The 13,341-nt window shown below is 66.8% G+C and overlaps 1 protein-coding gene across 1 annotated transcript in view; it reads left to right on the top strand.

Moving 5' to 3' along the window:
• Positions 1 to 12,736, top strand: part of FAM163B (family with sequence similarity 163 member B) — a 28,463-nt gene extending 15,727 nt beyond the window's left edge. Inside the window, exons 2-3 of the mRNA XM_070058762.1 lie at positions 9,007 to 9,121; positions 10,260 to 12,736. Coding sequence (XP_069914863.1) covers positions 9,029 to 9,121; positions 10,260 to 10,664 — 498 coding nt within the window. The 5' untranslated portion in view covers positions 9,007 to 9,028 and the 3' untranslated portion in view covers positions 10,665 to 12,736. The remainder of the gene's footprint in view (positions 1 to 9,006; positions 9,122 to 10,259) is intronic.
• The last annotated feature ends 605 nt before the right edge of the window (positions 12,737 to 13,341 follow it).

Below are 13,341 nucleotides of genomic sequence, written 5' to 3'. Positions count from 1 at the left end.
GACCACGGAGGGCGTCTCGGGGGTCCTCCACCCCCTTCACTCTCTCTCTCTGCTCTTCCTCCATCACCCTCTCTTCCCCCTCTTGGCCTCCCAGAACCTCCTATCAAAGGGCCTGGTCTGGGAGGCGGTCGGGACGGGCAGGAGCCGGGGTTCTGGTTGCTGTCGGAGTGAGCAGGGCACAGCTGCCCGCCTCCTCCAGGCAGGCAGCAAAGGCCCCGGCCAGTGCAAGGTGGCAGTGGCTGCTCCCTCTAGGAGGCCAGGAGCTGGAGCCACAGGCAGCGCCCGCCTTGGCTCTCCCCTCCCCCTCCTGCCTGGCACGGACTCTCAGCCCCACCCGACCCTGCTCTCCTCCTGCCCCTGGCCCTGAACTGGGCAACCCTTGCAGCTTCTGCACAGCTCACGATGGAGGCCAACAGGGGCTGCCCCCGCCTGCCCCGTCCCAGAGTTCCTGGGGCTGGTTGTTCCAAGCGGGGAGGGACAGCCGCAGAGCTGGGGGCACCGTCTTCCCCCGGGGGACCCCAGTTTCCCGTTCCTACCCTTTGTCCCCAGTCTCCCCTCCTGAGCCGTGTCGGTGGAGAGCAGTCACGGGTACCACTTTGCTGCTGTCCCGCCCTGAGCCAACCGCAGCTCACCCGAGTGTGGTGTCTGCGGGCCTTGGGCTCCCCGAGGCTCTGCGGCCACAGGGACAGCTGTGGGCCAGCGGGCAGGTGCTCCTCCTGCTCCACGGGTGGCTTCCCTCCGCCCGGGGCCCAGCCAGATCACGTGGCCCAGGCACCTCCCAGAAGAGATAGCCTGGGGTCCCCGGCTTCCCAGACGGCCTGGGGAGTGTGTCTCAGTCCAGCTGCTTCATGCCTGTCACCTCCATTCACTCTGTCACACGGAAAAGTCACCGACCCCGGGGGAGGCCAGGATGGGGTGACAGTAGCGGGCCACGTGCCCAGGGCCCTGAGGCACCAAGAGCTCCCTTGGCCAGCTGTGCCCACTGCCATGCTGAACCGCGGCCCAGGCGGGAAAGGAAAAGTCCCCGATGCCCCAGCCCCCAGCCCACCCCCACCGGCGGCCCTGGTCCCCCTGGCTGAGGACATCTGCTGGCACCCGGGTAGACCCTCCGTGGCACCAGCTCGGCCCAGCTCCCTGGGGTCGCTCCTGAGCGAGGATACGTCACAGGAGTGCAAGGCGCCTCCCACCAGCCACCCAGCCCGGCGCAGGGCGATGCCTCCAAGGTGCACCGGGGCAGCCGAGCCGTTCTCCGTCTGTTTATTGCCGGCATCTGGGAGCCCGCGGAGCGTGAAATCAGGAACAAATGTGCCAAGGGTCTAGACAGGGACTCGGCAGCCGTGCTGCGGGCCTCGGGCCTCCAGGTGTGAGTGTGCGGGGCTGCGAGCCCCACCCCCACCCCAGCCGGCCTCGGTTTCCCTGGAAGGGCGTCTGGTCCGTTTTGCAGGCTCATGGGCCCCCCAGCAGCCCGGTGGGTTTGGAAGTCTCCAGGCTGGGCTCGCGGGGCAGGCAGGTGGGGCCGGCTGCGTCTGGCTCGGCTGCCAGGTGCTTCCTGCCCCCGCCCCCAGCTCCGGAGCTTGCAAGAGGGGCTGGCCCCCCTCCAGGCAGCCCAGAGGAGCCAGGGCTGTGGGCAGGGGACAGCTCCCGCCCGAGCCCCCTCCCCCCGCCATGCTCTAGTGGTGGGGGTGCACACAGCACAGGGAGGGCCCCCTCTCTCAGCCTGAGGTGGGGGCTGGGGACTGGGAAGCAAAGCTGTTTATAAAGCTTTAAACCGTTTATGGTCCCCGGGGGCAGATTAGCAGTGCAGTGAGCTCCCGCCAGCCGTGCTGGCTCGCAGCCGCTCTCACTGGGCCTGGCTCTCCTCTGCCTCTGGTCTTCTCCATGCTGTCCCAGCACCCTTCCTCCTCCCGCGGCCCCGCCGGTACAGATGGCCGTCTTTCAAGACTCCGCTGGGACGTCTCTTCCTCCAGGGAGCGTGCCCCGGCTCCCGCCGCCCAGCATCACCCGTCTCCAGCCCTGAAGCCCAAAGCCGTCCGTTGTTCCCGGAACCCAAGTGTCCCAGCCCCCAGCAGGTGCGCCTCAGAGCCTCCGCTGCCCCTCCCCTCCCCGCCCACCTTGGGGCGCTCGCTGGCTTCTGGCTGTGGACTGCACCGCGGGGGTGCTCAGATGTGCTGGCTCACCTGATCACGCCGCCCGCTGGAGCCGAGCCCCACCCTGCTCGCCTTAGACCTGGAAGCCCATGGGGCCCTGTTCTTCCCGTCACATGGCAGGAGGAATGTGCTCCCTGCTGGCCCTGGCGGCATCAGAAGCCCTCGGGAAGGCTCCCTGGAGGAGGGAGGCCCTGCTGGGCTTTGCTACATCAGGAAGGGGGTCCCAGAGGAATGGGAGGGGGGCCGAGGAGGCCGGGCCGCTCTGCTCTTAGGGATCGTCTGGAGCCGACGGTGGATGGACGTCAGGCCGGGGCCCAGCCTGGCCCGGGGACCTGGCGCCTGCCGTGGGCGTCGCTGCTCAGCGGCATGCTGGTATCTGCGTGGAGAGCCGAGCGGCTCCAGCTGGCCAGGCCCGGGTGTCAGAGCAGTGGCTGCTGACAGCCCTGGGCACCCGGCCCGAGCCGGCACCCTCCCCGTCACGCCGCCAGGCTGCCTGCCGCTGGGGGGACCCAGGCCCAGAGCCCGAGAGACAGGCGGGGCTGGGGCCATCTGTGTCTCAGGCCCAGGAGGGGGAGTGAGTGCGGCCGGCTCCCCTGGGGGCCCAGGGAGGGACGCAGCCATGATGGGGGCCTCCGGAGCACCGGGCTGTGCCATTTGTCTGCCGACTGGCGGCATCCTTGGTGCCAGCCCATTTTACAGAGGGGGAAACCAAGGCACGGAGCAGCCAGGACACCCAGGAAGCAGGATCTGGCTCTGCTGGGTGCACAATGCAGAGCTCCCCCTGCTGGCCTGGGCACCTGCGGACTCTGTCTCCCTCCAGTCAGCCTGGGGTCTCTGGGGAAGCCCCGGACCAGGGCACCGCTCCATGGTGGCCATGCCAGCGAGCGCCAACTGTGCACCCCTGACTGTGGCCGTTGTGGGGGGTTGGTGGCCTGAGGTGGGCCCTGATCCGATCCCCACACAGCTGTCACTGCTCCTGGGCAGGTACCTCCACCCCTGACCTCCCCCAAGCCCTGCGGGGTCCCTCAGTGATGAAATGGAGGGGCAGCAGTGACCTGCTCTGGGCACCGGGGTCGAATCCCACTCCCGGTGTTGGCACAGGAGTCGCTGTGCAGATTCGGGGCCCTGCAGGGCCCTGGGAGCCGACGTCGTGGTCCGCGTTTCCAGAATCCGTGTTCTCTGTCTCCCTGGATCAGCCGCCCCTGGCTGTCCACGCACGTGGCTGCAAACGCTGCCCCTGGCCACTCATGAGCCTTCCCAAGGTCAAGCGACAGCAAGGAGTGGCCCGAGTGTCAGATCACAGCTCCGTGTCTTGGGAGAGAAGCCAACCCGGACCCCACAGGCAGCAGGGCTGCAGATGTGGCCGGCAGCCCCTTAGTTCAGGAGGCCTGGGCCAGCACCCCAGAGCCATGGGCTGCCGCGTTCGCCCCCCACAGATGCCGGGGGCCAGGGGCATTCACGCACGGGCAGCTGAGGCTCAGCAGTGGCCTCGTCCGTGGTGCTGGGCAGGTCACTGCCCCCGGCAGGTGCGTCTGCTCTTTGGCAGAAGTGGCTGCCACGGCCCGTGGGCTGGCGTGGGGTGTCTTGGAGAAGAGCCGGCCTGGCTAGCGCCGAGTGTGGTGACAGGGACAAGGTTGGCTTGCCCGTCTGCCTGGGAGGTCCCAGGCTCCCGCGGAGACAGCAGGCACGGGTCCCTGTTGTCTGGGCTTTGGGCTGGGAGTGGCCCATTTGCTGGAGTGAAACACCAACAGCCTGGCCCTTGCCTGAGGCCCCCAGCCGTCCCCAGGCCGTGTTCCCTCCGCCACTGATGTCCTGCAGCTCCCGGCGAGCTGAGGCCGTGTGGGGGCGGGGGGCTGAGCCCCGTGCCGACATCGGGGGTGTGGAACATGAAACGCAGCCGGGCTGGGGCCCCAGCGGCTGCCTCCGCCGCACACCCGGCTCCCTGGGTCCAGCCTCGGGTCGGCCGGCACGCTCAGCGGGACCAGGCCGCCAGCTGGCCTCAGCTGCCCCGGGAGGCCGAGGCGGGTGGGGGCTGCCAGGCAGGGTGCCCAGGAACGCCTGTCTGTCTGTCTGTCTGCGCCCCGCCGTCTGGCGGCCCTGGCTTCCTCTGGACCTGCCTGTCTGCACCTCGTCTGTTTGGAGCTGTCCATGTGTCTGTGCTCCGTCGCCTCGTGGCTCTGGCTGTGTCTGGATCCGCCTTTCCGTCTGTCCGTCGGGGGTCTGAGTTCCAGGCCCAGCCCCCAACCCCCCTGCCTGTCGGTACGGGCTTCCCTCTGCGCGTCCTGCCTGGCCAGGAACCCCCACATCCGGCCACAGCGTCTACAGTGGACAGCACAGCGCCCCCACCCCCACACCAAGGGCCGGGAGGAGGGGCCGAGACCCCAGGGACATCCGGCTGTCCGGGAGAGGCGGGGCCCGCCGTGCAGGGCTCAGGCCTCTTGTTCTCAGAGAGGAAAGGAGACCTTGCTGTGTGCGCAGTGCTGGGAGGAGTGGGAGGAGGAGCGGGGCCCAGCCCCGGTGTCTGGGACAGAGCAGGACAGGGCAGGAGGGCAGGAGCACGGTCTCTGGGAACGCACTTGGCCTTGGGACCCAGTGTTTCCGACCCTGAGAAAGGAAGTCAGGGGCAGGTGTTTGGCCTGGAAGTGAGGGCACCTGTGCCCCACAGGGGAGTGCCTGTGCCCACTGCCCGCTCAGCGCCGACCCCGGCTTCCTGCTGACCTAGACCTGGGAGGCAGCAGGATTGGCTCCTGGGTCCTGGCTGCCCACAGGGGAGACCCGGATGGAGTTTCTGGCTCTGGCTTTGGCTTAGCCTGGCAGCATCGGAGGCATTTGGGGAGTGAACTGGCGGATAGGAACAATCTTTCCCCTCTCCCTCTTCTTCTCCCTCTCCCTCTCCCTCTCTCTCTCCTCTCTCTCTCTCTCCATCTGTCTGTTTCTCTCTCAATTTGTAAAAATGTAAAGCAGAATTAAATTTTAAACCAAAAGCAAACCGCAAAAAGAACCGAGCATCGCGTTGACAGAAACCCACGCGGCGTCAGCCCCGTCCCCCGCCGCGGAGCCGCCGCCGGCTGCTGCGAGTCCCGGGGGCGCAGCGCGGCGCGGCCGAGCCTGGGCGCCTGGCAGCAGCCTTGCAAGGCGCAGTGCAGACTCGCCACGCGCCGTGGAGAGGGGCCAACGCGTGGATGGTGTTGGCAAACACGGTTTGCACCGACAAGTCCAATAGGCGTCAAATGTTCATCGGTGAAATCCCTGCCGTCTGTGATTTAAGGGACGCTGTGGGCGTGGCTTCCTGCTCCGTCTTCCCCTCGCTGGCTCCTGGGTGTGGGGCGCCCAGGCCAGGACAGCTCAGGGCGCGGGGGAGAAGGTCGCCCTCTAGAGGTCAGCGCGAGGGAGGGAGCGGAGAGAGGCCGTGAGCAAATCAGGAGGCGCGGAGGGCGGTGGCTAGGGCGGGACTTAATTGAATATTCAAAGAGGGAGAGGTTTGGGGCGGGGTTCGTGCCACCCATCTCCGTGGCCTTTGTCACGGTCAGGTGCATGATGGGAGTGGGAGTGCCGGCCATGGTGACCTCACTGTTCTGGCCCCAGGGTCATGCCAGGGACGCGGCCCACAGCCACACTGGGCACGTCCAGCCGGGCTGGTTTTGGGCCTACAGCACGGCAGAACTGGCAGTTTTGGCGACACGGGAGGGGGCGGGGCTGGAGGTGCAGGCGGGGCCCTGGCTGCGGCAGGGGCCACGGGGGGCTGTCAGACCCCAGCTGCTCCCCGCCAGCTGCCCACCTGCCCACACCACGAGCGGCAGCCCGTGTTCCCCGCAGGCCGCTTCGCAGTGAGCAGAGCTCCGGCGAGGACATCGGGACGCCCCAGGGCCCCCTTGGCAGCACACAGAAGCCCACGCTCCCGGTGGGAAAACCTGTAGATCCAGTAGAACGAGGCACGGGCTCAGTGGTTAAGATGTCGCTCGGGACACCCACGCCCCACATCAGGGCGCCGGGGTTCGAGTCTTGGCTCTGCCTCCTGCTGCTCTGTGCCCTGGGAGGCAGAGGGGCCGGCTCTGGGGGCTGGAGTCCCGGCTCCCGGCTTTGGCCTGGCCAAACCCCAGTTGTTGTGGCCATTGGGGGAGTGAACTGGCAGACGGAAGATCTGTGTTTTTCTCTCTGACCTTCAAATAAATCAATTACATTTTAAAAAGAACAGTGACTGCAATGGCTTGAAACACATGAAATATGAAGATAGTTCTAAAAGCTTTTGGAAAAATGAAGTTTAAAATATGAGGCTTTTTTTATGCACGGAGTTTTTTCAGGACTGGCATGTAATGTTGGCATCCCGTACGGGCACTGGTTCCTGTCCCGGCTGCTCTACTTCCAATCCAGCTCCCTGCTAACGCACCTTGTTAAGCAGTGGAAGATGCCCAAATCCTTGGGTCCCTGCCACACACATGGGAGACCTGGAAGAGGCTCCTGGCTCCTGGCTTTTTTTGTAAAATTTAAAAAGAGAAAACCACGCACGGATTTCACACTTGGTTTCTGCAGAACAGACTCACTTCCCGGACTGTTGAGGACCCCACGTGGATGCGGGAAAGCGGCCGTGAGGTCGCGGCGGCGGCAGAACAGCTCCAGGCTGACGCTGCACCTCGGTAAAGATGAGGCCGGCGCTGCGCCATTGCCGGGGTCTCGCCGGCACCGGCCCTGGACCTGCCTGGAGCAGCCTGAGGGGCCCCTGTGCCAGCAGGCCTGAGCACCTGGGGCCGTCAGTTAAATCCACCCCCCCACCAGGCTTCCGGACATAGACCCTTTCCTCTTACCCCCCCCAATTCTACAGACTGTCTGCTGTGCAAGCCGGCGCCGCAGCCTGCAGCAGGTTTTTGTTTCTTTGTTTCAGAGGAGAGGAGCCAGATCTTTCCTCTGCTCAGTGTGGGGCAAAGGCGCCATTTGGGAAGTCGCAAGTTCTCCAGGTGGATGAAGTCAGGGGCGCAGACAGCGGGCGGAGGCTGACGGGGAGCTTGACAGTGGCAGAGTTGGGCTGAGCCCCGCCGATCCCAGCAGCCAGCCACACATCGCGGCTGGGGGCAGGGGGACACTCAGACGTCAGCCAGGGAGGGGATGCTGGGAAGCCGTGCCGGGGAGAAGGGAACCCAGGTGCCGCTCCAAGAGACCCAGCCTGCCCCAGGTCACCGGGCACTCTATAAGAGCAATGATCTCGGGGCTGGCACTGCGTAGCGGGTAAAGCCCCTGCCTGCAGTGCCGGCATCCCATATGGGCACCAGTTCAAGTCCCGGCTGCTCCACTTCCGATCCAGCTCTCTGCTGTGGCCTGGGAAAGCAGTGGAAGATGCCCAAGTCCTTGGGCCCCTGCACCCACGTGGGAGACCTGGAAGAAGCTCCTGGCTCCTGGCTTTGGATCGGCCCAGCTCCAGCCATTGCGGCCATCTGGGGAGTGAACCAGTGGATGGAAGACCTCTCTCTCTCTCTGTGCCTCTCCTCTCTGTGTGTAACTCTGACATTCAAATAAATAAATCTTTAAAAAAAAGATCAATGATCTCGAGGCTTCTGTAAGCCAGGAGGGGAGGAGGAGAAGGAACGGGCCCTGAGCCGAAGGCACCTGCTGTAGCCAATCCTGGGTGAACCAATGACCATGGACGCTGGGGCTGTCGGGAGGGTGCCAGACCCAGGCCCACGGCCTGCCACGTCCTCAGCTGCCGGATGTCGCCCGGAGGGGTTTATGAGTGACCTGCTGGGCGCAGGCATTCCGTGTGCAGGGCTCCGGTCACTCCCTCCACCCCAGCTTGGGAAATCGAGGGAACTGTGAGCCTCGCTGCAGCCAACAGGGCCGGGCTGAGCCCCCGCCAGTGCCGCAAGACAGGGCCTGTTGCTGCCGCTGTCGCCTGTCCCCCGAGGGGCCGGGCTGGGCCAGACGGGAGGGGACCCATAGGCAGCACCGGCCATGACGAGAAGCTCACAAGGAGCGTGGCCTGGGCCGAGAATCGCACTCCTGAGGTAGCCCAGGGAGGCCGTCAGAGCGGTTCCCGTAATTCGAGCAGCTCCTGTTACTTAGCCAGAGACAGAGGTAACCGGCAGGCATTCGGCCTCATCCCGCGGGAGGCGCCAGGGTCCGACGCACGCCTCCGGCTGGCACAGACCCTGGGAGGGGCAGGCAATGGTGCGATTGGGCCCTGGAGGGAGTTCCCTGCTTCCGACTTGGGCGCGGCCCAGCCCCCACTGTCCGTGGCAGCTGGGAAGGGAAACAGTGCGTGGGCGCTCCCTTTGTCTCTACCTCTCAAAACATGCTTAATGAAACTATCTTTAAAGATTTATTTATTTGAGAGGTAGTTACAGAGAGAGAGAGACAAAGACAAAGACAAAGAGAAAAGTCTTCCATCCGCTGGTTCACTCTCCAGATGGCTGCAACAGCCGGAGCTGCGCCAATCTGAAGCCAGGAGCCAGGAGCTTCTTCTGGGTCTCCCATGAGGGTGCAGGGACATGTGTTGCAGGGCGGGGGGCTGTTGGGTGCACCCGGACGCCCGTGACACGTGACATGTGTTGGCAGGATGGGGAGCTGTGGGGTGCGCCCAGACGCCCATGACACGTAACTGTGTTGCAAGGTGGGGGCTGTGGGGTGCGCCCGGACACCTGTGACACGTGCCTGTGTTGCAGGGTGGGGGCTGTGGGGTGTGCCCGGACGCCATGACACGTGCCTGTGTTGCAGGGTGGGGGCTGTGGGGTGCGCCCGGACGCCATGACACGTGCCTGTGTTGCAGGGTGGGGGCTGTGGGGTGTGCCCGGACGCCTGTGACACGTGCCTGTGCTGCAGGGTGGGGGCTGTGGGGTGCGCCCGGACGCCGTGACACGTGCCTGTGTTGCAGGCTGCTGACGCAGAAGGGGCGGATGACAGCCGGGACCGTGGTCATCACCGGGGGCATCTTGGCGACAGTGATCCTGCTCTGCATCATCGCCGTCCTGTGCTACTGTCGGCTCCAGGTACCCCCGGGGGCGGGCGGAGGGGAGGCCTGCGGCCGGCCCCGCCCCGGGAGGAGCCCCTGCAGGCCAGGAGGGGGCACTCCAGGTCTCCTGGCCGGGGACACGCAGCTGCCCAGCGAGAGCGCCATGCTGGGCGCTCGGGCCAGCTCTGCACCCACGTCCCCCGTGTCTGCCCGGAGAGGAATGGGAGCCACTGGTGCAGGGCGGCTTGAGCCCCCGCTGCGCCGCGCCCCCCGTGCCTCAGTTTCCCCACCTGCAAGACGGCCCAGCCTGGGGGCTGCTGTGCTGGGCTCTGAGAGGTGCCTAGCGCTTAGCCCGGCCTGAGCTGGACCCCAGGACACACAAGTGCGCAGATCCAGGCATCTGATCAGGCGTGCCCCGCCCACCGCCCGGATCCTGTGCTCCGGGCCGGCTCCTCTCCCGCGCGTGGGGGCTGGGAGGGCCAGGGAGTGCCAGCCGGTCACCTGCTCTGCCCTCAGTACTACTGCTCCGCCCTCAGTACTACTGCTCTCAGCACTACCGCCCTCAGTACTACCGCCCTGCCCTCAGTACTACCACCCCCACAGTACTACCACCCTCAGTACTACCGCCCCCCACAGTACTACTGCCCACAGTACTACCACCCCCAGTACTACCTCTGGCCACAGTACTACCTCTGGCCACAGTACTACCACCCTCAGTACTACCACCCTCAGTACTACCGCTCTCAGTACTGCCACTCTTCCCTCAGTACTACCGCTCTCAGTACTACCGCCCCACCCACAGTACTACCGCCCTCAGTACTACCTCTGCCCACAGTACTACCGCCCTCAGTACTACCGCCCTCAGCACTACTGCCCTCAGTACTACCACTCTCAGCACTATCGCCCTCGGTACTACCGCCCTGCCCACAGTACTACCGCCCTCAGTACTACCGCCCTCAGTACTACCACCCCCACAGTACTACCACTCTCAGTACTACCGCCCCACCCACAGTACTACTGCTCTCAGTACTACCGCTCTCAGCACTACCGCCCTCAGTACTACCTCTGCCCACAGTACTACCACCCTCAGTACTACCGCTCTCAGTACTACCGCTCTCAGTACTACTGCCCCGCCCACAGTACTACCGCCCTCAGTACTACCCCTCTGCCCTCAGTACTACTGCTGTAAGAAGGAGGACTCCGAGGAGGACGAGGAGGAGCCGGACTTCGCCGTGCACGCGCACCTGCCCCCGCTGCACTCCAACCGCAACCTGGTGCTGACCAACGGGCCGGGGCTCTACCCGGCCGCCTCCACCTCCTTCAGCCAGAGGTCCCCGCAGGCCCGCGCCCTGTGCCGCAGCTGCTCCCACTACGAGCCGCCCACGTTCTTCCTGCAGGAACCCGAGGACGAGGGCGTGCGCAACGGCGGCGAGCGCGTGGCCTACGCCAGCTTCAGCCAGGAGGACCTGGAGCTGTCCCCCAGTGGGGGCTTCGGGGGGCTGCAGGCACTCGACCCCGGCCGTCTCTCGGCCATGCGGGAGGCCTTCGCCCGCAGCCGCAGCGTCAGCACCGACGTGTGACCGTGCCCCCGCCATGGCGCGCCACCCCGGCCCCCCACCTCCTCGCGTCCCTGTCCTGGGGGGACCCCAGGCCTGCAGAGCCCCCAGGCTGGGTGCAGGGGTGAGGCTCAGCAAACACAGGTGTAGCCATGGGTAGCAGGGAGACCTGATGCAGCCACAGGGCCAGGGCCGTGGAGTGGGGCCGCTGGTGGCCTCCAGCTCAGCCCGACAGCGTGGCCGTGTGTGTGGCCACCCCGCCCACCCTGGGCCTCACGTGTTCTGGGAAGGGGCGGCCTCAGGCTTCCCTGACACTGACGACCAGCTGCCGTCCGCAGGGCCCCCTCTCGCTCTCACGTGCACACACACACGCATGAACATGCCCACGCATGCACACACACGCGCCCGGCACCTGCCTGCTTCCCTCCTGCGAGGGGGCTTCCCGGGCAGCCCGCTCCTCGAGAGTTCACCCCAACCCGCATCCTGGTCAAGGGAGGCCCAGGCAGGGTTGGGGGGCTGCTGCTCTGGGGGTGCCGGCCCCAAGACCCCAGCCCGGCCCTCAGCTCTCCACACAGCCCGCGAGCCGGAACCCGGAGGGCAGCATGAGGTGTGGCAGGGTGGGCAGAGCTGGGCCAGGGCGCGCGAGCCCTCTGCCCACCAAGAGGCGGGCCTTCCCGGGAGGCAGTCGGAGTCCTGAGAGCCGAGGGGCGCCGGGGCTCGGCGGGAAGCCAGGTCCCGAGGGAGACGGCTGCAGGGCGCCCTGTCTTGGGCCACCCCCAGCAGTGTCCGGGTGGAGCCCCTGTGTGGAGCCCCCCTCCGAGGCTGCGCTCCACCCAGTCCCGATGCAGGCTGGGGGCTCCCTGCTCTCTTCCATCAGCCGCAGAAGTGACACCACTGGCTCCCCCGAGGCGCCACCCGCCCCCAGGAGCTCCTCCCTCCCACAGGGCTGTGGCCCCCCGAGTGAGGCTCGTCTCCCGCCGTGAGCTCCCAGAGCCTCCTGCAGTTGGGGGACACTGGCTGTTCGGGGACTCCCTGGTCCCCCACCCGGTCCCTGTCTCCCTCCCGCCCCCTCCCCCCCACCCCCATTTGGATGCACCCTTGACACCCTGCTCCCGGCCCCACCCCCGTCAAGTCTGTCCCTGATGCATTCACCTGGGGAGGGGTCTGGGGTGGGGGCGGGGGCGAGGGCCCGGGCAGCTGTTCCCCTCTTGGTCTCCAGCCTCCCCACGTAGACACTTAGAGCCCCGGAATGCAGTGAGCACCCCTGCCCTGGCCCGGTCCCCGCAGCGCCGCCCTGGGGCCCGCCGGCCTGGCAGAGCCAATGGATCATCTTCCACCACCCTCGTGGCTTCAGTCTGGCTGCCATGGCCTGTGCAGACCCCTCTGTGGCGTGCCACGCCCGCGGGGCCCAGGCCCTGCCTGGAGGAGCCCACAGTCACTCCCTGGCGAGGGGTCTCGCCTTTGTCAACCCCGGGGGGACGGGGGCTGTGGTCATCTCCCCTGGGACCCACGGCTGACCCCGTCTGGGCCGGTGACGGAGCCCCTGCCTCAGGGGGCTCCGGGCAGCCCTGACGGGGCACAGGGCCTTGTGTGCAGTGGGCACACACACTCAGCACTGGCAGAAAAGGAGGGGGCTTGGGCAGGAAGAGGACGGCGGAGCAGAGCAGGACCCGGACGCAGCACGGGCGGGCCACGGCCACTCAGCCCTCCCTGGGCGGAGCCGGAGCCCTGGGCGGGCGGGGGAGGGGGCTGGGAGAGACCCTCCGCGGCGGCCACAGCCGTGGTGGTGGAGCCACAGCCGTTGAGGTCGCCCTGAGAAACTGCAGCCCACGGTGGGGTCCTGGGTTCTGCTCCCCAGGCTGGCTCCTGACTCCAGCAGGGGTGGCCCGAGGAATGGGGCTCCCGCCACCCCCGTGGGAGACCTGGGCTGAATTCTTGGCTCCCAGCTTTGGCAGCCGGCTCAGCCCCCGCCGGGGCCGGCGTCTGGGGAGTAAACCGGCAGATGGCAGCTCTTTGCGGGCGCCTTCTCTCTCTCTCTCTGCCTCTCTCTGTGTCTCTCTCTGCCTCTCCAATAAATACATTTTTAAAAACGCGCAGCCCTTGATGCAGCCACGGGTGCACACAGGCGGAAGCGCCCCAGGCTGGTTGCTGCCTCAGCTTCCCCGGGGTGGTCCCTGCTCTGAGGCCCAGTGTGGGGACAGGCTGGGCCCCCACGCAGGAGGCAGCCACTGGCCTCGCTGGCACCTGGGCCCAAAGGAAGCAGCTCCCCTGGCCGTCCTCAGCGCCGAGGCCAGCTGGCCATCCCTTGGGTGGCGGAGCCCCTGGCCCCTCCTCCCGGCGCCCTCCACCCCTGCTCTGCTCTTGCCTGTCCCCACGCCTGCCACTGGGTCGGCCCAAAGAGGGGCTCCCGTCCGTCTCGGCACCTATGAGTCCAGACCAGGGCCCCCCCTCCCCCCACAGAGCTCCAGAAACACCAGTCCTGAGGCTCTGCACACCTGCCTGTCCCTGTTCCCCGGCCTGCTGCAGGGGGCACTCCAGGCCTCAGCGCAGGTCCTCCCCCGCAGCCCCACACCAGCGGAGGCTCCGCCCACTCTGACCACTGCCCGCTGTCTGTGGCCTTTGGTCTCCGTCTGCACCTGGCCGGCCCCAAACCCCAGGCCTTAGGGAATGAGAGACCCCACACGGCCGCGCCCTGGCTCTT

Source organism: Oryctolagus cuniculus, chromosome 1 (genome assembly GCF_964237555.1).
Source record: "Oryctolagus cuniculus chromosome 1, mOryCun1.1, whole genome shotgun sequence".
Taxonomy (NCBI): Eukaryota; Metazoa; Chordata; class Mammalia; order Lagomorpha; family Leporidae; genus Oryctolagus; species Oryctolagus cuniculus.
This window is presented reverse-complemented; position numbering and strand designations above follow the sequence as displayed.